At 41.0% G+C, this 27,900-nt stretch overlaps 1 protein-coding gene across 3 annotated transcripts; it reads left to right on the top strand.

Moving 5' to 3' along the window:
* Positions 1-24: 24 nt before the first annotated feature.
* On the top strand, positions 25-26,953 carry hs3st1l1 (heparan sulfate (glucosamine) 3-O-sulfotransferase 1-like1). 3 transcript variants are annotated; one of them, XM_082558327.1, is made up of 3 exons: positions 18,296-18,867; positions 21,030-21,140; positions 25,490-26,953. In XM_082558327.1, the coding sequence occupies exon 3, from the start codon at positions 25,656-25,658 to the stop codon at positions 26,586-26,588; it is 933 nt and encodes a 310-aa protein (XP_082414453.1). In that variant the 5' UTR covers positions 18,296-18,867; positions 21,030-21,140; positions 25,490-25,655; the 3' UTR covers positions 26,589-26,953. The 3 variants fall into 3 exon arrangements, with proteins under 3 accessions (XP_082414452.1, XP_082414453.1, XP_082414454.1); XM_082558326.1 differs by lacking the exons at positions 18,296-18,867; positions 21,030-21,140 and adding an exon at positions 25-376; XM_082558328.1 differs by lacking the exon at positions 21,030-21,140.
* The last annotated feature ends 947 nt before the right edge of the window (positions 26,954-27,900 follow it).

Genomic DNA, 27,900 nt, shown 5'->3' with positions numbered 1-27,900 from the left:
GAGGAGAGCACCTTTCCCTGATCATCTGACGGCAGACGGCTCCTCCCCGCTCCCTCCTGTCTGCTACGCAAAGCAGTGGCTCGGGCACACCTCTGCCCGCGTTTCTATCCACGGGGTTCGTCTACGTGAGCAGGAGACCGGAGTCGAGTTCTCCACTTTGAATAAACAAGGACTGCGTTCCTGCACTGGTGTCGGCTTTCCAGTGAATCAGTGATGAGAGTGGCCGAGAGCACAGGCGGACGCTTTTCTCCCGTGCGGACCTGCAGAGCGCAAAAGTGCGCGCCCCGGTTCGGCTTCGTCTCCATCCTCCGCTCCTGAGATCAACCCAAATCCAAAGAGGCGCGCTGAGATCCCCCACGAACCCCCCTCGTGCGAGGTAACCGGATTTTCTCTCAAGCTTTCCCCTTACTTTGAGGACACACTGCTTCTCAGCAGCTCACACACATGCGTTACGCTTTCATGCAAAACTTGAATCTCCTAGCGTCTGAGAAAAGGATGCTGTTTTTTAAATTGAATTTTTATTCTTTTCAATTCACGGGTGATTCATTTCTCAGTTGTCAAGCTCGAACAAATCCAGTTATCGCCTCGCAGCGAGCCGATCCTCTGACATTTTGAAATATGATTAGTCACTCATGTGAAATAGGTGCCTCGTCGTTTTTCTGGACCTCACATTTAAATTCTTTTTAATAGAGTATTGATCAAACTAATTAAAAAATAAACGCTGCATCCAATAAATTAACTTTAGGCTCTCACGGGAGCACCGTCTTTTCTAAACCCTGTGGGCTTTGACATTTAAAGTAAGCTTTCCAATAACACCTCTAACACATTAAAAGTTTGGGGCAAAATTTGCGAAGTTAGTGTTTTTTTTTTCTTTTTAAGGGATTAAAATGCGAACTTAAACAGAGACGTTTGCAGAACTCCCCCCCCCCAGCTCCAGATTGAAACTGAAAGCTCTTATATTCCATTTTAAAGAGTCGCCGTGTAAACTCAATCAGACAAGAGCAGCTAATGATAATTACCCCTCTCCTGTACTAGGGGAAACGTAGCCTTGATGTGGCATTGTTTCTTTCCTCGGCATCATTTCATCTCCTGTATCTGCTGTCACAACCAAAGCAAGTGAAATTCCAGCAGCCACATACTATAACGTCACAGGATGCAAATTGCCATGGGCTGTGCAATTCACCTTTGATTATGAGCATGTGGGTGTTGGCTTATGTGAGCTGGTTCTTCCAGCAGCAGGATTTCCTCCAAGGCATAAACCGTTGTTTGAGTGGAATAAGTTCTGTGATGAAATTCAAATGAAACATAATGGCTTTTTTTCCCCAGCTGAAACCCTGTCCTATCTCTTTTGCTTCAAGTGGGCTTTAATTGCTCTGTATTTAAAATAGGTTCAATCTTTAGGCTGCATAACCATGCTCTGGAAAGTAATGTGGTGGTGTTAATGTTCTGACAATTACTTTTTGGGTGTAGACTGCTCATTATATTGAGATGTGCTGTAGTCTTTTTGTTATTTTTTTCCCACTGAAAATCCCCCTTTTAAAGATTTTATTTGAAATACATAGTGAGCGCGTGCAAAAAAACTTTCTAGATGGACACTTATTAATCAAGAGGCAAATGGTGAAAAGGCTACACAATGAGTTCTCTGCAAGCTGGTTAGAAAATTGGAATTAAAGGCCAAAAGGTCGACATGAAAAAGGGGTCACCCTCATTATTTTCATACCCGACTAATCAACATGAATGTGGTGACTGTGCATCTGTTGCTAAGCCAGAACGGATATTTTGTTTGCTTCATCCTATGCTCGAACCAAACGTGTAAGTATTGCAGAAAGCAGTGAAGCCGGGCGGTCTATGAGATCATCTTGACAGTAAGCGTGTACGAGTTAGGTTGTAAAGACAATGGTGAGATAGGGAGGCGGTTATGATTTCTAAATCCACAGAGAAAACAAAAGGTGTCTCTGTGGTGTAGGAGTGGACAAACATGCAGGGTCAGTTGTTTTTTACACCACACCATGAGGGGTTCGTGTGGTAAGCATAGAAGAAGGAGGAGGAGGTGGGAGAGAAACAGTTTCAATTGCCTGTTATTACATTTTTTTTCTTTTTTGTGTTTGATGGAGTTTATCCAGTTGGCTCCACTTGAGCAAAGCGGGGGACGAGGGGTGGGGTGGGGTGGAGGAAGAGAAGAACAATAAAACAGAAGTGAATTTTCTCCTCCTCAAGTTTTGCTAATCAAGAGCAATAAAAAATAACACGAGCGTAGAGTTAATATTTGATGAGGTTATGTTTGCTGAATTAAAGGATGAAAACTATTAGCTGAGGCATATGAGACTTTTGTTAAAAATGCAAATGAAATCGAGTGTTTGGCTTTTATGTGTGTGTGTGGTTGTGGGAGGATGTAGGTTTTCCCTCAAGAGATCCAACTTTTATGAAACACATTTTTTTAAAATGCTTTTAAATTGGCACAATTCAGCCTGAAGGCTCTAAACTCTGTATCAAAGTCAAATGTCAATGAAACCATTAAACTATTTATCCATATTGTTTATTTTTATTTGTGAACAATTGTGACCAAAACAATATTTTTAATCGACATTTCTTGTACTGTACAGCCTCTATTTTTAAGTCATGGAATTTATGCTTGTGTAATGGTCAGACTGGCCAGGACAATATCATGAAATGTATGAAATGCATGTTTGTTAAATGGCCTGTATTTGTATTGCGCTTTACTTAGTCTCTAAGGACCGCAAAGCGCTTTACACTACATTCAGTCATTCACACACACTGGCGACGGCAAGCTACATTGTAACCATAGCTCCCCTGGGGCGCACTGACAGAGGCGAGGCTGCCAGACACTGGCGCCACCGGGCCCTCTGGGCCTCTGATCACCACCAGTAGGCAACAGGTGGAGTGTCTTGCCCAAGGACACAACGACCGAGACTGTCGGAGCCGGGGCTCGAACTGGCAACCTTCCGATTACAAGACGAACTGCCAACTCTTGAGCCACGATCGCACCGTTAACCTTGACCGTGACCCAAAGTCTTAACTGTTTCAATTGTCATAAAATGGCTTGAAAAGGGCTTCAAAATGCCGCTCTGTCAGAAATATGCCTGAATTGGTGTGCTAATTATACAGCAATGACTGTTAGTGGAGAGTGTAATTCAGATTATTTTCTGTAACTATGTCGCTTCAACACTAAGTGTAACAGCAACCGTTTTTAGCCACAATAGATACTGCCCATCTAAATAACTTCAGATTTAAAGCTGCACTTCCTTCAGTCCCCAGCAGTGTACCCGTTCCGTGTGGAGCAGAACGGATACATAGCTGTCGAGACACACACTGACATATGTGGCTCTGTATCCACTATGAAAGGTGATAGCCCTATCATATTGCACAGGCAGGTAACCAGATTGGAGGTATTGTTGGCCATTGCTTTGTAGCACCTGTGATTTGAGCACTCTCAGCACTGCTGAATACATTTGCATATTAGCTACTTCCTGTGATTTGCATCCTGGAATTACAGGCTGAGTTAAGAGGTTGCAGAACTCCCCACTGCACAGTTATGACAGGTGCTAACTAACAATGTGAGAAAAACATCACAGAGTGATAAGGAGTCACCAGAAACTCTGAAGGTGTGAACATAACATGCATGAAAAGACATTTCTAGAGAGAATTGCTGCGATTGTTAGCATGCTGAGCTAGCTATAGCAAGCTAGCCAGCCGAGCTCGGTGGTTGCTACTTTCAAAGTGAAATACAGACTCCAAGGCACAATGAATCTTCTAAAGTTCCCAATGTGGAAAGAGTAAGAAACAATCTTTTATCTATGTAGTGCAGCTAAGAGTTCATAAGGCCATCTCCTGTCAGTGGTTGCTCTTAGTCATCAGTTAGCCTGCTTTCTTCCTACCCAGGGGCCTGAAGCTCTCTGTCTCCAATTAGGCCCAAAAAGTTGTGTTGTTGTGAAAAAGAATATAATATAAAATACATAAATTAAACTGAGGTATAACTTTATTTTTTAATAAATATTGAAGGCTGTTTTCCTGACTGATATGGGGCAGTGAAGGAGTGGTTTATTCTTGTTAGCATTGTGAATGGAGTGACTTGCTAGTGATAAGATTTACAAGACCCAGGCATCATTATTTCCCTGCACCCAGTTAAATAGAAGTTGTCAGCTGTCATGTGCTTTGTGATTGACTTTGATCCTGCCTAATGATCACTGTGTTCATCTTGGAGCCGTAGGACATCGCTCGTCATGCTCTCAGCCTGATATAATATGCACATGATTTCAAAACTGAGCCTCTTGACCTAGTGAATTCTCAGTTCTGCTGGCTTTTTGATTTTGGATATTTACACCCCTGTGATTAGGTCACCCAAGTACAATCACTCATCCAGCATTGTGATGGTAATGTCATACAGAGGCTGATTTATGTGTGTGTGTGTCTGTAGAATTGGCTGGATCCCCTGTCTGCCTCCCCCGTGGACTGATTACTGATCAGACTAGCATTTCATATCAGCCTTGTGGGGGGAAATTAGAGGATTAGCAACAACTTCATGCTTATTCCCTACATATCTTCCAGGCCTCCAAATCCTCTGGAAGCCATTGTTATTTTAAGTAGCTTGGCAATTGAGCATGGAAGCAAGTTCTAATTCTCCCAAGTCTTTGGAGATGCTGAGCTGCAGAAAGTTAACATTTTGGAGCTACTTCCCCTGCTATTCATGTTCTTTCATGATGTGAAAATGAGTAACTGAGAGAGGGCCATGAAGCTGGCTGCCAGGACCTCTTCACTCCAATCCTTGGTTCATACATAATAGATAAGTCACTGTAACTTACAGTACAGGGCCATAACTAGGCTAATGCTTAGATTTGCATATTTGTGCCGGATTCCATAATTCATGAGCGTGCAGCAGGCAGAGATCCATGCTGCAAACCTTGGTCCACATGATGAGCACCATATATATCTATCCAACATATCCAACATGCGTACCAACAACATTAAAAGGGTGTACAGAAGCTGTCTTTTCCAGGCACATGAGAGCTTTGTCTTCATCATCAAAAGCTTCAGAGTCTGAACTCTGCCTTTGGGGAAGCCTTATTAAAGGCATGCAGATGAGAGAATCAGACAACAGGCTTTCTCCCGCTTAATTTACTGCAATTCTGAAATAATAGGACAGGGTGAGAGCGGATGAAAGAAGAGACAGCAGAGGGCAGCGACACCTTGTAGTGAACAGATTTCACGAGCCACTTTTTCATCAAGGGGTTCAAGAAAGCCAGACACCCTCATCAATGGCGAGTGTTATGAAGCAGATTTATCATTCCACTTGATGATGGGACAAGTCATTTATTCATTAAGTTTTTGCTCTTTTTCTTGCATACACACACACACACACACACACACACACACACACACACACACACATATATATATATATATGTGTGTGTGTGTGTGTGTGTGTGTGTGTGTGCGCGCACTCATAGATTGAATATCTTGTCATATTTGTCAGTCTTGCGTTGCTTTGGAGGGAGCACAACCCTGTGATGTAGAGTGAGTCTTGCTTTGATTCAGATGCCTTTTCCATACGTATCAATTTATTTTGTGTGGACGCGTCGACGTGTGGGTGTGTGCACCTGTGGCTGTGTAGTAGGGAGATTTTCTGTTTGTGACACGGTTCCAGTGTGCGTCTGGTGACCTGAGTGCAGATTATTTCACATTTCAATGAAACGATTTCCTGCATCACAACGTTTTACCATTAATTTAGAGATTTTAAAGTAATCTGGGGAGCTAACGAAGGAATTCACACAAAGACGACCTTATGGTTCACATTTTCAAAGAAGTCTGCTGAGCTGTTAGTCATCTGTCAGTGTGGACAACATCATTACTTCTAAGGAATACATTTTCTGCATTTGTCCACGTTTCCTTTTCTTTTCACATCACTGGTTGTAATTTTAAAGGAACAAATGAATACTCATGAGAACAAAATGTCAAGCATTGGTCGGTCCTACTGACTTGCGCTCTTGTCACCACCAGAAGCAACACTTGACATTTGTTCCAAAGGCGAAGATCTGGGTTAGTCTAAATATGAAATTTGATCTTTAGAGACACCGATTTAGATTTATTGTTGGAAGGTCAAACACCTAACGAAGGCAGCTCAGAGGATGTTTTCAAAGTTAAGCGGAGAGGAGATGAAAATAATGACACACTGTTGAGTATTTAACAGTGGCTCGGCACAGCATGGCCCAGTAGAAAGCTATCTGACCAGTATTAATAATGTCTCACTTGTGCTTATTGGCGAAGAGTTTAGCAGCAATCTCTCGAGGTAATGTGGGGAGCTGTCCATGGTGCTGAATGAGACTGTTCATCTTGTGTTCTGGAAAAGAGAAAGCCCAGATGAGTACCTCTCGTTTTTTTCCACCTCCAGAGGGAACACTGCTCATCTCAAACTTGAAATTGAACCTTGAAAGATTCTGTTTCTCTTTTTCTGACTTAAAGGCAAAGGGGTGACACGAGGTGTAGTTACTGAGCTATATGAAGCTGAATCTCAAAATAGTCACAATTATGACACAATTCAAAAGCGAGGATTCAGTGCTTGTACATTTAAAAACAATTATTTATTGTGATTTGTAGTCTTATATCACCAGGGTGAAACACATTGCAGTGTAATGCAACTTGCATTTGTACTTGTACTGAAAGCCTGCTTTTTAATTTTCAATATCATTTATGTGTGGTTTTGGAGTACCTTTTTTAGCCAAATAAATATTGCTCCCATATCTGGTTCATTCTCTGTCCTTTATTGGATGGTTAATTGAATATAATGGGGCTGGGGACTGTGAACCTTTCAAAACGAGCAACTCACAGTCTATTGTGCAACACAAATCTGAAAGGCTAATAATAAAAGCCATGTCACAAAGGAAAGATAATAAAGTGTTTCGGGTTTTTATTATTATTATTATTTTACAGGCAAAAGGTAAAAGGTAACATGGTCTTTTTATTTTTCCACCCTAGAAAAAATATTTGTGCTTTTTCACTATTATGTTTAATTAACAATTAACAGATTTTTAATACTAATCAATAATGAATCAATTGCTCTAACATTGCTTAAAATATAAAAACTCTTGAGGTGAATATTTTTGTAAATGGAATGTATAAATACTGTAATTATAAATAAATAGGCAATACATTGACCTTTTAAAAGTGGTTATTAGTTGCAGCACAATTATTCTACTACAGTGCAACTTAATCATTGATAACTAGCTCCAGTTTTATAAGAAAACATAGTTAATCAAACACCCTAACACTTAACCAACAGAAAAACAAACAAAAACTTACCAGGCTTATTACGTATTTCAGAATGAAATATATTTAAAATGTGTTAATAAATTGGAAATTCCTAGTTAATTACACCTTAGTAAACACGTAACTTTAAGGTTTAGATTTATGTGTCTGTATGTGAATAATACGTCTACAAAAATATTAAAAAAAATATTTGTTGAACTCTGTATAGTACAATTTATAGTGCTGTAAGTAGCTGATAGCAGTTGACAAGGATTACACTTTGATGACACTGGCACAAAAGTACTGTAGCTGACTTGAAGCAGCTGAATTTTCAGATATATGCACAAAGTTTTTCAGTGTTGGTTCTGTGATGCACTATTTGTGGCTATGGTGAGAATAAGGATGTCACTACATATAAGCTATTTGCTACCAAAACTCGAAAAGCACAGCGTATTAGCGTATTAGCTGCTACAATAGTGTCGCTCCAAATAATTGATAAGAAAGGCAGTATGGAGGTACTTTGTACTGTTAATCTGAAATAAACATTACCATTTTGTTTGAAAAAGCTAGCAATGCTGCTGTGAAATGAATGTTCCACAGGCTGAAATGTTTGCAGTGGAAAATGCTACATAGATGCATAAGCTAATGTAACAGCTGTAGACAACTCAGCACCAAATCTAACATTTCAGTGACAACATAATGCTAACATTTTTAAATGACTTTTTTCAGAGAGATTTTAAGTACTGCAAGTCCAAATACATGCAGTTAGTGGAGATAGGCTCCGGCCCCCCCGTGACCCTGACAGAAGCCGAAGAGAATGGATAGATGAATTAATTAGAAACATATAATGAAGGTTTTTACATTGCTTACGCCAAATGTTCATTCCTGATCACAACTCTAAAATAGGAGAACAACCTGCCAGTACAAATTCCCAAATGTGACTCAACCAATATAAAACACAACAATGCTACATCCATCCAGCCTGGAGGTCACTGCAAACTCTCGGTACCTCAGCAGAGCTGGCAATATCATCAAGGACCACTCTCACCCCAGCAACCAACTGTTTGAACTATTACCGTCAGGCCGACGGTACAGGTCACATAAAACCAGGACAAACAGATTCAGGGATAGCTTCTTTCCCAGAGCTATCACCGTAGTAAATAAGCACAAAAACAATTGAACCTATTCCATACCGTCACTGTCATTATATTAATGCTGCTATCCTGTATATATTGTACATACTATTGTTTGAGTACTTACGATTGTTTTTTTTGTACCTTTTATATTTTACATTTATATTTATTATTGAAACTTGCACCAAGGGAGTGGCACTCCAGTTTCGTTGTACTCTGTACAATGACAATAAAGGCTATTCTATTCTATTCTATTTATTTTTTATCATAGCATTGCTATGCAGCCCTTTTATTGATGGTGCCATACAACCTTAAAAAATGGCAGCTAGTGCATTTTAAATAAAGATGTGACCTGGTTTCACTACAGGAAACTCAAGAGTGGAACAGGTTAAGTATCCAGAACAATGCATATAAAACAGGACTATTGAACAGACTTACATTTCTATCTTTGGGGTCAGTCACTGTAGAAGCTGAAAGAATTTCATTGTTTTCTAAGAGCAGAAATTCCATTAAAAACTGCTAATGTTTGACTATTGATTGTCCTAAATGTACTCATGTATTCTTACTTATGCACTGTGTATGTTGTGTGTTTGGTAATTGGCTCGGCATTAGTTTCTGAACCCTAAGGCCATAGCCCCTTTTCTGTAACACTGCCACGGTAACATTTCAGTGTCAGAGTGCTCTCCAACCCTGAAATGAAAATCCACAGTGACTAGTGAATGTGCCGTATCATTATCTGGGGATATAAAGATGTAATCTGTATGGATAATTCTAATTTCACTCAACTACTGGAGAGATTCACATGAGCTTCTTCTTAATTTATCCATATTCTTTTTCAGATTTTCCATTTCACTTCACAGCACATTTGTACACTCCTTCTAATCTTGTAATTACAGCATTTGCTTATTTCCCACAAATCTACAGTATGTGTGTAACAGATATTCATTATGTTTTGATTGTTTGATCAGTCAGCGATAACTTAGGGCGTAAGAGGATAATGGTGATTATTTTTACGTTTGCTTTCAGTTTTTTCCCATCTAGATAGACAAGCCAAAATATTATATAAAATGGGATTAAAAATAATTACATGCAGCCTGAAATGCTTGAAAAAGCTTTATTTTTGTTTTTGTTACCAGTGTGTTTATGTAAAGAGGACGATTTGCAATGCATGTCACTGAAATTGTATATTGTAATCAATATTCATGCATCACTGTAAATTAACCCACTAAAATAGGCTTCGCTTTAGTGTCAGGTAAATATTTAATGGCATGTATGCTAAACATATGTTCATTTTGTATGCATACTTTGGCTCCTGGCATTTTTCTACACAGTCACTCACATTTTAGTAGCTGCCAAACAGATTTGTACAAACATTATTGCTAAGGATTGTCTTATTGCATTGGAGTCACACTGGGTTAAATATGTACACTTGGGTTTTAAGGGGTATTTATTATTTTCTTCTTTTTTTTGGGTTGTATGGAAGCCCCAAACGCAATTTCATTGTTCTTGACAATGACAATAAATAAATAAATACTAAATACTAAAAAAAATACAAATTTGTAGAGTGGAGCATTTATTATACAGTGCACATGGAGGGTATTTTTAATTTTTTTTTTCATTTCAAAGCAGATCTATTCTTTGGTTTAAAGAGTGAGCGTGTGATAAAGACTGTGCCATTTAACAGGATTTAACTCGAGGCTATCTCGACTCGATAAAAACTGGACAGAGTTTGTCTCTCACCTTGAGAACGACTTTTCAGCGCATGGCTTCTTCTTTACATCATATCCTCTTCAGTTAACTGCAGCAGGGTCCACAGTTGTGGAATACTGCGAGGATTAGTGAGGGCATTTGATGTTGGCATTCAGGGTTTCAAAGAACTTACCAATTCTCATTCTGCATGTGTCAGAATGGTGGTTTCAGTCATTGTCTGAAATGGCACTCAATCTGAGGATGAATTCTTTTGGTTCAGCTTTGTGGGAGAGTTGAAAATCTGAAATTAAATTAATTAGCAATAGTCGAATAAATTGACAGACGTCACTGGGATCCATCTTTTGAGTTTTGAACAATCTGCTTGTTTTTTGGTGTTATACTAAATAGTGCAATATAAAACATTTTAGCCACAAAAAATGCATCATACTGTTAAATAAACACTCTTTATTAATGTTATAGTAAGGAAAGACTGAAAACCTTTGCTTAGATTAGCTCCAATGTTATCATTTGGCTGTTAGCCTTAATGTTAACAGTAGGCTGATGTGGTCATCAGGTAATTGTTAATAGTTAAATGGCTAATGTTAATGTGTGAGCTGGCCAGGCTAACATGTTAAATACTTAAGTGTATTTAAAGTGGGGGCTCTGCTGACCTCTTGAAATTCCTCACAGAGGTTTGCTCCATATTGTGAATATACTATGTTCAGCTCCTAGTGGTCGGTGGGGTTGAAATAATGTGTAAACTGGAGGAGGTGCAGATGATGCTGTAGCAAATGAGCTTCTAACATGATATTAATTTTTAGTCTGGATTAGTATCTGAGTATTTTTTTTACAACCCTAGTGCATATATGCTGTAAGGGAACATTTATACCAAGCTAAGAAAACTCCCTCTTGCGCAATATAGACTAATACGATTGTGACAAATCATGTCAGTGTGTCATGAAATTACCAACCTCTGTAAGGATGCTACAAAGCTGCATAGCTTGGCTTATTTGGAAGCTAGCTAGCAAGCGTAGAAAGATTATTTGAGTAAGTTCACATCAACAAGAGACGTTAAGCCCAATCTCATTAAATTGACATTAGGATTATGTAAGGTTTATGTGCCCTGTGAGGGCTCCTTGCCCCCAAGAAGGTTTGAGAGCTCCTGCAGAAAACCACTAGCTTGGGTTTGATTTTTATATCTTTGGATGGCTGGAGTCACTCGAGATTAAATTTGTTTTGTGGGTTAGAGAAGTCTGTAGGGGTGTATCTGTGCATTGATAATTTCCAGAGCAACAGATGCAGTTGTATTGCAGTGTAATTTAATGCAAGAAGTACTCCACATAGGAAAACTCATTGCCCAGCAAATTAAACCATTACCTCCCCGGTTGGAGTTAAATATGGAGAAATTACTCATTTAATGTCTGATTACTCCCTAATAGAGCCATCTAAACAATGGTATCCACACATTCCCACAAGTAAATCCTGCTTCTCTGCAGCATACGGGTGGCAATTGCTTGTCAGGGTCAGAGTGAAGTTTTATTAAAAGATGCATGCTAAGAAGTCAAAAGAATTCATCTGTTTGGATTCATTATAAGATGGCTCTCTAGTCTGAAGATTTGTCTTCATTATCCAGCCAAACACCAGGCAGATAACACTCTGCCTCATTTGCTTTCCCAGCCTCAATTTTCCCTGAATGATAATGCAGCATCTCTTTTGTGTGGCTGTGGTAAAGACAAGCAAGCCATTTCCAATATGCACACAGGATTACAAAGGTTAATCATCAATTTAAAGCTAATCTTTGTTAAATACCAATAGAAGCTTGGTCTGTGCTCGAGACAGATATAATCAGGCAAACCCCCAAACAATCCTCCATCTAAATGAAGTGAAAGATGGTTAATCTAGGCTGTACGGCACAAGTTGATGAGCGAATACGGCGGAGGATTGCACCACAACTCTGAACTAATGTTCCACTGTTTGCTAAATTTAGTTGTCAATTCTATGGGGCGAACCACAGAAATGCTCCCAATTCTCGTATTTACTTAGAATAGAGTCCAATAGAAAGAGACCCCCAATAAAACTAATGCCACTTTCCAACTGAGGCATTTCATTTCACCCCCATCCTGCTCAGAGATCGTAATTCTTGTGTATTTATCCTTGCTTCATTGTTGCTGTGGAGTTGAGATAATTATGGAGTTTTAAAATTATGCAATCCCTTTTCCCTATTCTGGGAAAATGATTAATTAAATTTTTCCTTTTTTCCTCAGTTAATACACAGACGACTGGGATCACAGGGTCCTAGTCATTATCTGGTCTGGTCTGCTCTGGTGAAACGTGTCTGCCAAGTTGGCTAATTAAAATTTGAGTTTCCTTCCATTGCAGGCTGTTCACATTAGTCAAAAGTGGCATTTCATGATATTAGAATAAAATGACTAAAGATTTTTAAAAGCTCATCCTCACATGCAGATGTGCGGAAGTTAAACAGAGGGAAAAGAAAAAGCGGCACATTCACACACAGATTAAAGGCAGCCTTGCAGCTAGCCGGTCCTCATTAAGTTAAAGGCCAAGGGATATGTGGAGACCTTATTGATTACATCATGCTGGTGGTATTACATGTACTATTCATAACGATGTAGTCGATGTATAATCACCGCGTGAAAGAATCACTAGGAACACCCAAAAAATATCTGTTTAATAAAACCTTGTATTTTTAAAATATCTATATGTCCCATATAACATCTAACTGAACCGATCGTTTTATGGGCCTAATCTACGGAATTCAAGGGGACAACATTTAACAGGAATTATGGTAAAGTAAAATAAAACTAAAATATTCATGATAACCCCGGGTGGCATCGACTTTTAAATGCACAGGAAGTAAAGTTCTATATGTTATTTCTTTCAAACTTCTTGACTAGCGAGATAAGCTTAGGACAAAACATTGTGTTTCCCATTAACCTAAGCCATTTCAAGTCTGGGCAGGAATTTACAATAATGGGAAATAGAATCAGCTCACCTTAATGGCAGAGGCATAATTCCATTGACAAGGCAGGCTCCTTTAATAAAGATAAGCCCTGAAGAAAATCAATAACCTGAACTAATTTCGAATGGACTCAGACGAACATAACATTCGCACCCAAGCAAACATTTTTAAAAGGCCTTTTTCATTGCTATTGCTTAGAGAACAAACCGAGGCTGTTTTCCAATCTTCGCTACATGACACAGTAACAAAGCAAGCCAACAAGTAATCTTGCAGATGCCCTTTCTCTGATTCTTTTTATTCCCCCATTAGGCCTCTGATGCTGGGTCCACAAACTTCTCTAATTAAGAATTCGTCTTCAGCACATTCGCCCATAAAACGGGCCTTGCTGCAGAACGTGGGGTGATAAAAGGAGTTATTGGGCCTGCGACCTCCTTTGCCTCTTATCTCCCATAAACACTTCAGTTGGTTTTTACAGGACTGTGGAGGCGGTGGTACGAGCAATAAGCCAAAGGGGAATGGCCAAAAGGCTGGGGTGGTGGGGGGTGGTGATGATGTCTTATTCATGAAGAACGGCTCAACAAGGGGGCGCAGATGAAATTGACAGCGAGAAGTCATCGTCATCATACTACAGGCGGTAATGTGGCTCTGATAAGACCCGTCTTGTAGTTGAAGTTGATTAATCTTTGCGCCGGGCTTCATTTCACCGTGTGCCGTGGTGATTTTTAAAGCGGTAAAATACAGAGTGCTTAAGCTCTTTTGGGAGGGAAATAAAAAATAATATTGCACACTCATTAGCTTTACCGGGGGTTCTTACAGTAGCTTGTGGGTTTAGCGACACACCAGCAGAAGACAAAGCTCTGCTCTCCTATGAAAGTCACCCTGCTGAAGTGACACGTTTTATTCCCTCTATCTTCTTAACCTGATTCTGTCACCCACCCAGGACTACACATGCACAGATATTTTCATTAAGTTGCAGACAGGTTTCTTACAGCCATTAAAATGAGCCTGAAGTCTTGTACGTCACCTACTCTGGTTTTCTTTCCACACACATTAAATTCAGTTAAAGCAAAGAGTGTTTTTTTTTCAATAGCATATTTTTTTTTGTTTTCTTTTCTTTTTAACCCACACCTCATTTCAGTGTGCGCATGCTCTGGTGATTTGAACCGATGGTGGATCCCTTCCTGCTATGCAGGCTGAACACAAGAAAGTGTACGGTGAGATTGCATTCAAACCGCTGCCAGTGTTGTGTTCTCAAAAAAGAACAAGAGCAGAAAGAGTATAAAGTAACAGAGGCTGCCAATACTTGTGGTTAGCCTTCCTTGAAAATGTCTGTAAACGGTGCCTCACTGGTGGAGGAATCTCAGCTTAAAAGCGCGTGTGGAGCCCAACTGGCGCTGGAGTTTTCGTCTGCTCTCATGCACGGGGAAGATTTTGCAGAGGTTACGCTAAAAAAGCAGCTCGGTGCTTCACGGGCAACGGTGTGGAGCGGTGCGAAGGCAAACGCAGTAAACAATGTAATGATAGAACGAACGACAGCCGCGCGGAGCTATGGTGGTTTATGTCCTCCCTCACCTCTGCCCAGTCGGGCCTCTGAAGCACACCCCTGCCAGAGAAGCAGGCGGCAGTGCACGGGGAAATGGAGCTGGAGATTGTTATTATAGATAAACACTTCTCTTACGATCTAGTTTGCCCTGCAACCAGGAAATTACAAGGATGTTGCTCAAAGTTGAGCGCAGAGGCAACTGGTTTTATTTGCCTCTGAGGTGCCAGTATGCACAGTCACAAACTGCGCTCAATAAATGATGCTGAGTCACATGTGGGAAATTGATGGTCTTTTTATAGTACTTTTATAAATTTGTATATATGGATGATGTTTATTGATAGAAAAGTAACTGGGGGTTGTTTGTTTAACTGATGCCTTTCAGTTGCTTAATTAATGAACAACTGCAGTATAATTTGCTATATACCATGTGTTTAAATATGAAGATTTGCATTCTGTTCTATTAAATAAAGCATTCAGGGGTTCGCATAAACATAAGGTATTGACATGATGATGTCTACTGAGATAACACATTTAACCAAATGACTCATTATAAAACCAACGGTTAGTCGAAACCTTGTGCCTTAATCCAAGAGCATACGTTATTTTGCAGTTAATAAACAAAATCTTGCCTGAATCTTAATATAAATATTTAAATGCAATATGAACTAGGCATGCCACATTTTAAATGATACTGAAGATTACAACAGAGTTGCTCTAACCAGTCGTCCTGTTTATTCTGGAAGTTAAGAGATGCCTCTCCACTGCACTTCAAATGAACTCAAAGTGATGAACGATGCACCTTTGAAAAATATTTGTTTTGTATTCTTGGGGGAGGAGGGGAGAGTATTTTTTTATGCCTATCATTAATTAAAAAAGCAAAAACTAGAATATGCCTGTACACAGAAAATAGACTGAAGAAACACTTAGTGTGCAGTATGAACAGAAGGAATGACTACATCAAGTCAACATTAAAATGAGTTGATTTTGCCTCTCTTAAAGGTTTTGTGTCTGATAGAGTCGGTAAAAAGGATGACTTAGCAGGTTTTAAACTTAGCACTGTCTCAGCCCACACCGTCTGATCCATCCGATTGTGTTATGATCCGTGAGCCGCATTTGAGGCGACAACTTGAATTACTTATGCAGATGAGGTAGCTCGATACCGTGAAAGTTCAAGTTCAAGGTCCTTCGCTGCGGCTAAAGCGACATCCCAGAAATGGGCGTCTGTCACCGCCAATCTGATGCTCCTTGTATTTCCCACCTCCGTATCTCTCAGTCACGCTTGACTGATTCGTCATTCACACGTACTGCACAAACAAATCAAGACAATCCTGGCTTTGCGCTAATATGATAGCCGAGCCAGTCGAGCTGACCGCTGCTCCCTGACTTTGCTGAACACCATCACAGTTTGCTAATTGTCAGGTGTCTATTTTTATTGCCTCTTATGGGATACATTGAATTCCTACCTGAGCATGCTTTATTTGTGCTCACTGTGTTTCCAGAGTGCGCTTCTGCTTGTTTATTTACTGCACATACGCCAGTGATATCCCAGTGTAACCACTACTGACACATCTAACTGCATAATGCTTGGATGCAAGTGAATGCAGGACACCTCTGTGCTAAATGGTTTTAAGATGAATGTGTTATTATTAGCTTGCTAACTGCCGCCTGGTGTTGAATCACTCCAGCGCTTGGCAGCCAACAGCAAATCACAGAAGGTCCAAATACTAAACCTCGAGTTCTGCAGTACTGAATACATATTTGTGATGGCGGGAAAACACTGGCAGATCCGTGGCGTGTGCCTTCCAATAGAACGCTGCTGTGCCAGATCGTGAAAGGTTTTCCAACTGCACACACCAGCTGTAGTGTGGGAAAATAAACACAAGATATAAGTTGACCTCTTGGAGGAAAACAGCATGCCCCTAGTGTGTGTGTGTGTGTGCGTGTACAGCTTAGTTAATATGTATTACGCGCTTTGCCCTCGAGTACAGTTTACTCTCTGCATAACTCAACACTTGGCAAGGTAGGATTACGTTCAGTGTATTCTGTAATGCTGTGTATGAGCTGTAAGATTGATGCCATTTAATAAACAACGGTACGGAAAAATAATCATAAAATTCTCTAAACGTTGCACATTTTTCTCACTTTACTCATCAGAGCTTTGATATCATCGTCAGTACCCGGCAGGCCTTCCATAGTTTTCTTTCATTAAACTATTCATCACATCGGCCTCATCAAAGATTAAGAGTATCCTCGCTGTTCATTACAAGATGGCCTGCTTTTTATTTGATGAAGTAATTCATCCATAATGTATGTGTATATTGGTGTTTGCAGGATGCCTGCGTGACTGGGGGCGAAAGTGCTGGCGTTCCGCAGACTTAGACCCACGAAGGGAGCACGAAGCCGGTGCGGAACACGGCATTTCGCAGTGTTCCCTCCGCGATGAACCGCAGATCAATTACTTTACACAGAGAAGATCAGACTCATTGTGAGAAGCAGGAAAAGGTGTGATGGGAAAAGAATTACAGCAGCATTAAATTGGGGCACAGCAAAATTAGCTTTATCTTCGTGAGATGAGGAGGCTATTGCGGAGCGGGGAGCTTGATTTTGTGGAAAGCATAGGTGCTTTATCAGAAGTGGCAGGCTGAATGAGGATCATCAGGCCACACTCTGATTGAATTCCTTCTCATAGTCTGTTGTTGTTTCTGACGGGCCGCGGAACACTTTCCTGAGTGAGTCAGTGTCCCTGGGATTGGTTGCCTCCACTCATCCAAGGGTGATGAACAAGTCAGCCTATTTTATCTGTGAAAATGCCTTCTGGGAATCCAGACAATGTCAGTTGGTGCTTGAAATAAATCTCAGCGCATTGACAAATGTCAGGGCTAAACTGGAGGAGGCCTGGGCCGAAGACTGCGGGACTGCGAGAGCAATCCCGTGGCAGTTGAACAATGGCGCATTTAGGCTGGGTAACTGGAGGGGTGTTGCCATGGCGAAATGACAGTGCTCCACGGCATTGTTTGACCCGGGCAATCGGGGAAAAGCAACAGCATTTTATATAAAATGCTACGATGCGTTGTTTGTCGATAAAGATCCTTATTCAAACGTTGCCAATCTAGCAGAAACATACATTTGTTTATGTGGCGCAGGCCTTCGTCGAGTTGGGTGGCTCATGTTCGTGTGCACAGATGGCAGTGGGCAGAAGGATTGGTAATTGGAAGAGCTTACGTTGCACACTGAACAACTCAATGGGTGGGAAAAAAAAGCTGAAACGACTGCTATACAGAGAAAGTTTAACTCAACTTATAGAAAATCACAGATAAAAGACTGTAATTAGGGCCCGAGGCCACATGCGTTTGAGTGTAAAAGCAAATGACAGATTACATCCTCTGTTAATGAATGCCTTTGCTGACATGTGGGTGTGGATTAGGTCATTGTCTTACTCATGCGCTCCAAAAATAGCTCGATACTGCTTCCCATCAGAGCTGCAGTCCTCTCAAAACAGGGAAATATTGTTTCTCCAGCATCAGTGTTTGTAAAATGCTGCTGAGTTGTCTGCATCAATAGTTTGTCATAGTTATGGCATTTTATCACACTTCCAGGGCCTGATTTAAAGATTGAAAGTTAAGCAAGGATTAAATTAACATGGCATTCCAAGGCTGCCATTAATATCCGGTTGTTCAGTCTGACGTCACTAGCCGTGTCTGGGTCTAAACTCCGCTGCAGGTCCATATATCAAACGATCACTATGGCATTACTGAGAGTTGAAAAACTGTCTAAAGTCTTTCATCTTTAATAAAATGATCAGTGTTCTGCTCTACCAGGTGTAACAATTGAGTTTAACATCCAGGCATCCATGAAAACGGAATTTATGACATTTAACGGAGTTAGAAGTTAGCAGGGAGTTAGCTCGCTAGCTTCTATCTAAATACAATATAGCATGTCCTGACTGCGGGGTTTTGGAAACAAATTAAAACGTACAGCTCTGTTATCACTTCCAACATAAATGAAGACAGAAAACTAAACAGCAGTGACGTTTGTAGGGTTACTGAAGTTTGGCTAGCTGGTATATAATGATGTGCTACGTGACCGCTAGCGACACAGCTATGTTAGCATAATATAAACAAGCTAACTTTTTTTCCCACTTGATAAAAGTTACCGTGAGTGTTCTCGGTGGTCAGGAACAAATGTAATCGCATGGCAGGATGCTGTAAACGGACCAAACTTCAGCCAGGAGAACAACTGAGATAATCCATCCACAATACGAGGTTAGTCATTCATATACTGCTGCATGGGCTGGGCTGTAGTTACATCCTAAGGTTTTAAAAACTGAGCTTAAATAAATGATTAGCGGTAATAAAAGCCGAGGGAGGGCAACAGTGATCGCTGACTGTTTTAGGAGCTTTTTGAGATCAAATAGAAGAAAATACATAACATTAAACATGTTAACAACACAAATGCCATATTAAACGCAGACTACTTTAGACCCGGAAGTAGGATTCGTCGCGTCATCACTGAACAACCGGATAGCTTTAAAACGTGCATTTTTTATGAACTGAATACATTACACTTAAGTTTGAAACACTGTTGAATCAGGCAGTTGCCCTGCATCAACACTAAACCAGGCAGAAACCCTGTGAGTTCACTCAGAAAACAAGTCAAGGCTGGCACAGAAATCAGAGAGAAAAAGGGTTTAAAACACACCTACATAGGCTGGCATGGGAAAAATAATGAGAGCACCGTGTGCTCTTTGTTCCTGAATGTGAAGAGAGACTGAAGAAAAGGTAAAAAAAAAAAAGAACCAAAGAGTACTTTTGTAATCTGATTTACAGAGCTTAATTTTCCCTCTGAGAATACAGAGCTGATATGTTTTACCAGAAGGAAAAAGAAACAAAAAAGCTTTAATTTGGTTTCATGTGTCCAAAGTACATCCTTTCACAAGCATTGGGGCTTGTAAACATGCATTTCTACCAAACACCAGTCAGGCTTTTTTATGTTTGTCTTTCAAAAAGTGTACTCTTCCAGGGTCTTATTTCATCGAAACCACTTTCATTATGAAAGGGATGCATGCAACGAGCAGACACAATCACGAAGGTTAGCTTAGTGTTTCAAACTCTCCTACTGTTCAGTGTAGGGTTAGTTTTCGAGGGAAGGTTGGTCACAGCCCAAATGGACATTAGATTTTCTCATTATATCAGCAGCTGTGGCTACAGGAGTAAAGGCTTGGAGAGGGTGTTGAAGTCTTTCCTTGACCATGATCAGTGAAAGTTTCTTTCTTCTTTTTTCTTGTGTTGATCCTTTGGAACACAGGAAGTGCTCAGTTCTTATGATATAACTTAGAGATACTTTACCAGCAGGTGGCCCCAAAGGAGAGGATTACTCCGATGCTTTTGCCACTGCCAAATGTCACTTTGATAGGTACATCTAGCCCAAATTAATGCATATATGTTATATGTAAAGCAGTGCTGCAACAAATCCTCCTTTTTGAAAGCTTCTGTTGAAACTGTCATAATCACCACAAACTGTCTTCTCAGAAAGACCTGATGAAAACAGATTCATCATCCTCTTCTTCTTCTATTCGAGTTATTGAATGAGCTGTGGAAAAGAGCACATATGACAACAATCGCCCAATACTAACAGCTCCGTGTGAACACGCCTCCACATTAACCTTGGATAATGCCAACATCACAATAGGCTCAAACTCTCTCTCCTAGTCAGGGGTTAAATGCCTTGCGTAGGGCACATCTGTTGGCTTTCTAATGAGAAGAAAGCATTGCTCTTCCCCGATTATATTTTCTTTACCAGCCTGGAGATTAAAAGTGGCAACACTGTGTTCTCAAGCTACCCCACAGCCTTCTTCTCTTATACTCACCAGTTAACAGCTGTAATATACTGTAAACAGAGGGGGAATACTCACTCATTATTTGTTCACATCATGATGAAGCTAGCTTTGAACAGGGATTGGAATGCTTCACAGGACTCAAGGTGTCCCTTCAAAACCCTTTTGCATGCTGATGCAGCACAGGGTTGGAAGTTAAGGATTTTACATCTGAGAAACTAAACGTGTGAGTTTCTTAAAGCTCTGCTGGCTTTCATGCCATCTGTTTATACTGCATCTATGTAGTTTAGGTTAAGAAAGAAAGAAAAGCTCTGTCTTTGTCCTCGGTACGTAGCTGAAGCCTGAAGTTGTTGCAATAGAAATTAATCAAGTGAGCCAGGAATCCCACTGCGAACCAAAATGCATCCATAATTTAAAATCAGTCCTGCATGTGGGAGTGAAGTTTCAGAGTTCCAGTTTTGATGTGGGTGGGTGGGAAAAAATATATTGTAGTGGTTTCTGAAGGCCTACTGGAGAGGATGGGCGAGGAAAGGAAGTGGGAAAGTGCAAAACAAAAACAGAGTGAAAGTGCATGTGTTTCTGTGTCCAAAGTGACTGGACGGACGGGTCAGAGCCTCTCACACGGGATCGTCTAACAACGCTGGACGACAGCGAAGTGGAGATGCAAGAGTGTGGGATGGAATGAAGTCAAATAAACAAGCGGTAGATAAGAGCAACGGCAGATTCTTATGCTTAGATCAAACAAGTAAAACAATCTGTGTGTGTTTATGTTTACTTGTGGTGCTAAATGATTTAAAATGTGTGACCACACAAGAAAAATGGATAGTAATATTGATTAATTTTGACTTCCTCACTTGAATCCGTTTAATAGCAAAAGCCACCCTTTGTAATCAAGCTTTATTGCAGTAATAATTATTTTGTACTAACGTCTCTAATGAGCAGCCGTTAAAAAAACAAAGCACCCTGTGCAATACCTGCTGCCTGCCACAGTTAATGGCAGGGGGGCCTGTTGAATATGAATGAGGCTTTTTTTTTTCGCTGTAGATGTATAGAGGCGGCTGTTTGGGATAATTAGTGGGAACCTGGCTTCCCGTGGTGCCTGGAACCTGTGGAGCCCTCCTCTTAGCCTGGTGGGATATAATGAATAGTGCAGAACTGTTGGCGAAGCTGTCTGCTCAGGTGGTACGCTGCACTTTTGCTCCGGTGCCAGAATAGTTTTAAAGTCTGGATAATGGTCAGCGAAGGGCAGCTCTCGTACGTGTGTGTGTGTACGCGTGTGTGCGGAGGCTCAGAATTATGGGTTCGAGTGGCGAGTGTGGTGCAGAGTTTTAGATTTTTGTTATCTCAGCAACTGTGCCTCCGACTTTACCGAGTTCAATTTCCATACCCACTTATACATAATCAGGGTCAAAAAGAGGATGGAGAATATCCCAGTGTGCGGGGCAGGGAGACATCTTCAGCACGAGTGGACACTCACAGAGCTAATGCATGTAAAACTAATTCAGTAAAAGTGTGGTCGTTGCTTCCCGTCCAAAGCTGCCCCCCACCCCCACCCCAATCTAATTAAAAAAGTCTCACCATTTTGAAAGAGAGGGAGGGATTGACTCTAATTCATGAGGTATTAATGGTTCATATTAGTAATGCACTGATACTGCGATACCTTAATTCTGGCTATCTGGGAATATTAAGTATTAAATGTTACTTTTTTCTTTTCTGGAAATTTATTATGCCTCATTGCCACTGGGATCGTTCTTATGTATGGTATCATCAGGTTAAGGAGTAGCGCTGCAGTGCTAAAGGATTAAAGATGGTCACGTCATGGCTTAGGTCAGAATGGTGCCAGTGTCTATTTAGCACAGCAAATCAGGATATGTCTGGTTCAAGATGAAAAATGCAAACAACAGAACAGGTTTAAAAGCATTTCCACCGCCTTGGCATTCATGGCCTTGCGGCACTGTTATGCCTTTAGAGTGCCTGAAGAAAGGTAGCCAGAGGAAAACATTAAAACCCTACACTGAAAAAAATTGGATTTTTCACCCTCAATAAAAATGAAGCAGTGAGTTTGAGTAAAATGTAACTAAAATGTAAAAGATGAAACATTTATTTTTGTTGTGGCAGATGGTTGCCCATCCCTGATCCTCTCATGGAGGTTTTTTCCTGTTGAAAGGGAGTTTTTCCTTCCCACTGTCATCAAGTACTTGCTCATAGGGGGTCATGTGGTTGCTGGGGTGTATTTTTATTCCAGTTATTGTAGGGTCTTTACCTTACAAAATAAAGCACCTTGGGGTGACTGTGCATTTGAGCATATTCTGTTCAGTTTAACATTTTACATTATAGAACAAAGTTACAAAAAATCTATATGCAATTAAATTATTTAAAGTCAGCAATTTAGGCAGAATTTGTTTTTTGAGTGTTCAAGCAAAAATGTGTCCAGTTCTACAATCTGAATCTCGGTTCTGATGCTGTGAAGCAGCAATGAGACACCAAACAGATGCTATATCCTGCACACAAAACTCAGTGTGGCCATAGTTATCCCCTGCCAGCCTGTGCGGTATAACCTTCCACTGGTTCCTGCAGTCTTCAGCGGATATATTCTTGGTTAAGTGGTCTGCCAGATATTGTGGTTGCCATGTGCCGATTGAAAAGCTGGAAAGATACACATCAAGTGCAGAATAAAGCAATAAGGCCCGGTGGAATGCGAAACAATGGCTCCTTCCAGGTGGTGCTGTACTGTGAGAGGTGTGGGGGGAATTGGATGAGACAGAAAGCTCGTCTGGCTGCCTGGCTGTTAGCATTGGACTTGGCAGCTCTCTGCCAGGGAAACGCTGACAGGCAGGCGAGGCTGTCACAGCACATAAGTGCCTCCTCGCACCATCCCCGCTCCTGTAGGGCAGGTCAGCTCTCCCGCGTTCAGAACACAGGCCCAGTCCCACACTCAGACCACAGATCATAATGTGTAACTGGGGAGGGGGAGGCATGTGTCACAGGCTTTATATGGTTGAAAGACTCTGTAAGGTGAGAGAAAGCCACTGGTGACACCGCAGAAATGTGCTCTGCGCGTTGGTAGTTACACTCTTCACTTAATTAAGAGACGGCTTCTGTGATTAAATTGTGCTGAAGGCTGAGCATTTCTGCAAGCAGAGGATTAATGATAACAGTTGGCCCGCTAAAAACAACTCAAGTGCGCAGATTTAGATCGTCTATGCGCGCCTCACAAATCTATGATCCCCTCACAATGTGTTGACAGTTTCTATGCAAAGATTACACTTTCATACTTTCATCAGTCCGGAATGAGCGTGTCCCACAAACTTATCTTAAATAATTGTAATGGCTGATCATTCTGGAGTCAAGCTGATTGTTGTTTCACACTGCTGGCTTGGTGCATAAATTAGGTAGGGAAGGGACTTTTTTCAGCCTTTCGTTAAACATAAAATAAATTACTGAGTGTGTGATTTTCTCTAAAAAAAATAAATAAATATATATATATATATATATGTATATGTATATACATATATATATATACATACATATACATATACATACATATATATATATATATATATATATATATATATATATACATACATATACATATACATACATATATATATATATATATATATATATATACATTGGTGGTGGGGGTGGGGGGCTTGGAAGGAAAAGATTGCTGAGAAAAATAACTGCCGAAACAGGCAGCCTCCCTGCTGTTATCAAAGAAATGAAAGATCAAATTTATTTTAAAAAATATCCTTTCCTCCTTGAAAACCCCAATAGATGTAATTACAGTAAATGGCATCTACAGACTGTGAGCCAGGAATTCAGCGTCTTAGTTGGGAGGGAAATTATCCCCAGTGTGCTGAAACGTGCAAAAGGTGACGAAGTTACTTCCACAGAAACACCCAGTTTTTAAATTGCATTTGAAAGAAACCCATTTGTGGTCTACATTATGAGGGATGAGGTAGGGAAAAAATTGTCTACAGTAGGCATTTGAAATAATGTGTGTGTGTGTGTGCGCACACGTGTGTGTGTGCAGCCATGTGTTCCCAGGATGGGAATATGTGTGCTTGTTTGGATTGCCTTACCGTGACCTTTGCTGTTGAATCTGGATGTTTGCATAGCCCATCCCTGTTGTTTTGACTAGCACAGAGTAAGCAGCAGCTCTCTCGGCTGCCTTTCCTCGTGAAAAATATCTGAAGACTTTTGCCATTTCAATTAATTCCATGGCGTTAAATATATACATATATGTATACATTTATTGCTACAGAGATATTTTTTTCCCTTTTTTCGTGCTGAAGTTGAGGCGCACCATTTGACTAGTGCTTGTTGAAGGCAAGAAAAACAAAGCGAATATTAAAATATTTAAAAGGCCTTATAGAAAGGATCAAAAGTTAAAAAAGACGAGGCAGCGACATTCAATTTTCCCATGCTTTTGAAGGGCTCCTCGGCAAGATTATAAGTCAAACCTAACACCCTAAATCCTTCTCCTTGTTGTTTGCTGGATTTCACTGCTCTGGTATCGATCTTTCTCGGCTCGTATAGAAAATCAAAGCCACCTAGAGTGGGAACTCATCTGATTTCCGGCAATAAATTTGTCTTTACAGTCTCTTGGTTTCAGCGCTGTGGGTAGGTGCGTATTGATACAGGTGTGGATTTTGACCTGCTGAAGGAAGACAAAGAACTCTGGTCTCATCTTTTGGCCTTCAGACTCAATTGCATATTTCAGACACATTTTCTGATGAGCTGTCTGGCTAAATGTTTTTCGCACCGAGAAATTACAGTATCAATTGAAAGTGACTTTATAGAGTGAGAAGAGAAAGCAGATGGGAAGAGGGAGAATTAAAAGAGACTCAAAGAAAGATGAATTGAGATTATCCTTTTGAGATCATACACTTATAACAGACGCGGATTGTATTTATGGCTGGATTGCTTTTTCATGGGAATGAGAAAGGTGCCATTTCAGTATAATACAGACATTCATTCTTCATTATATGCCTGAAACCTAAAAGCCCTTTCTCCTCTCTCTTTTTTTTCTTTGTTCTTCCCTGCAGATGTGCCGCAGACTGATTCGTCCTCCGTCTCCAGTTCATATTCAATGGCAGACAAAGACTGCATTTCTTAGCACCACTGAGTTCGGAAAGTCAGCTTTGGTCCACAGCTAAGCCACAGCCTTCTTTCTTACTGACTCTTTGCAAGTCTCCACTTCAGTCCATCACCATGGCCTGTTTTCTGACATCGGCCTTTCTCCTGGTTCTTCAGACATACGCTGCCCCACCTGAGGCAGGATTTGGGATTACACTGGACACCGTGGACCTTGACACCGGCCTACTAGCGAATGTCTCTGGAGATGTAACCACATCTCCACCCCCGGGAACAAGCAAACGAGCCCCACATAGTATTATTATTGGGGTACGCAAAGGTGGCACAAGAGCGCTGTTGGAGATGCTGGACATACACCCTGAAGTGGCTGCCGCCGCCACCGAGGTGCACTTCTTTGACTGGGATGAGAACTACGCCAAGGGCTTTGAGTGGTACCGTGAGTTAATGCCCTACTCTTACCCACACCAGATCACAATAGAGAAAACTCCAGGCTATTTCACTTCAGCCCTTGCACCCGAACGTATCTGTGCCATGAACTCTTCCATTAAGCTGCTGCTGATCTTGCGAGACCCAGCTGAGCGGGTCATCTCCGACTACACCCAGGTGTACTTTAACCGGCTGGAGAACCACAAGCCGGTTCAGGCCATTGAAAACCTGCTAGTGCGCAACGGAGCGCTGAATATGAGGTACAAGGCCATTCAGAGGAGCCTGTACGACGTCCACATGCGCAACTGGCTGCGCCACTTTCCCTTAGAACAGATACACATAGTAGACGGTGACGCTCTGATCCGTGATCCCCTCCCAGAGCTTCAGAGGGTGGAGCGCTTCCTTAACTTGCCACCCAGGATAGTATCCACCAACTTCTACTTCAATCAGACCAAAGGGTTTTACTGCATCCGCAGTGATGGCCGAGAGCGCTGTCTGCACGAGTCTAAGGGACGACCTCATCCTGCTGTTAACAGCACTGTGCTCCAGCAGCTCCGCTCCTACCTTCAAGAACACAACCGCACCTTCTTCAGGCTGGTGAAGCGCACCTTCGACTGGCAATAAAAACCCCAGTTTGCATTCTTAACAGAGCCACTATCTTGTCTGTGACGAGGATAAAACATTTTAAAAAATGCGGGAGGCTATGAAGCACTTTAAGGACGTTTAAAAACTTTTGAATAGCCTCTTAATAACTACTGTTGTAATCTCTGGTTTCAGCAGAGGAGTTCTATATTTACACGATAACGGCAAAAAATGTGAAAAACTGTAACTACAGGCGTAAGATTAAAAAGAAGAACCTTCAAGCTTAATAAGTCATTCTCTCTGTGCTGGAAGTGTTAAGTGGTGAAATTTCAGTGAAAACAAGTTTATGAAACTGATGAAGTTTTTTTCCCCCTCTCCTTTGATATTCTTGTTCTTGATAATAAATTGTTCTGCTTTGAAATGTACAAAAAATGGCATGTTCTCCGTTTCATTCTGACCATCGTATAGTATAGCCCCTCAGCCTTCTAACCTGTGATATTTAGAGAGTATGCTAAGATAGGCAAAGGCATTAGATAAGCCTTTGATTTGCTGTGGTGGAAGGTAGACATTAATGGAAGGAAATGGGTACCCCGGAGCAGCGCTTTAGTAGTACAAGAATCACTAATAGCTCTGGACATTGAATGCAGCCTGTGCCTGCAGCTAAATAAGTCGGATCTTCATAGTCAGCAAGCTAAAATCCACAGAGCTTCTGTTGCGTTTTGCCGCTGTTCAACAATTTGCTCAGGTGTAAAGTGTAGTCATTAAATTATATGCCTAACAGTGCTGTAAATCTTTTACGAAGGATACTGTATCCATTGCGGATCCTTTTCCTATTTTCTCCCTTTCCTGAATCATGCACATCATGCGGTCTTCCAAGAAACAGCTTGTCGTCCTATGCACAACAGACAGACACGGGTCATGTTTCTTTCATTGATTGGGCTTTAAACAGCAGCCAAAGCTACAGCTCCGCCGGGATCTGATATTCATGTGATCTCCTTGCTCTGTCTGCTGGAATAAGCACTACAACTCTCCCGAGGCAAACAAGTCATTGATGCTATGCTGGATCTATATCCAGAACGGAGCAGGGGTGGGGGTGTGAAGCTGTGGGCTATATAGAAATATGCTGAATATTTATATTAGTAGTGTAGTTCGTGGGCCATCTGGGGTTTTAAATTATAATTAGGCAGGAAAATTCTGTGTATAGCCAAGTTTGGTTTGATGACAAAGTGCTAAATAAAAATCAGCCCTAGCTCATCTTGCTCAGGGACTTTTCTCGCTTCTGCTCGCCAGGGGGCACTTGGACCCCAGAGTAACTGACGGAGGACCCGGTGGAAGGAAATGTGTCTGGACATGA

Source organism: Aulonocara stuartgranti (genome assembly GCF_965226115.1).
Source record: "Aulonocara stuartgranti genome assembly, chromosome: 13".
Taxonomy (NCBI): Eukaryota; Metazoa; Chordata; class Actinopteri; order Cichliformes; family Cichlidae; genus Aulonocara; species Aulonocara stuartgranti.
This window is presented reverse-complemented; position numbering and strand designations above follow the sequence as displayed.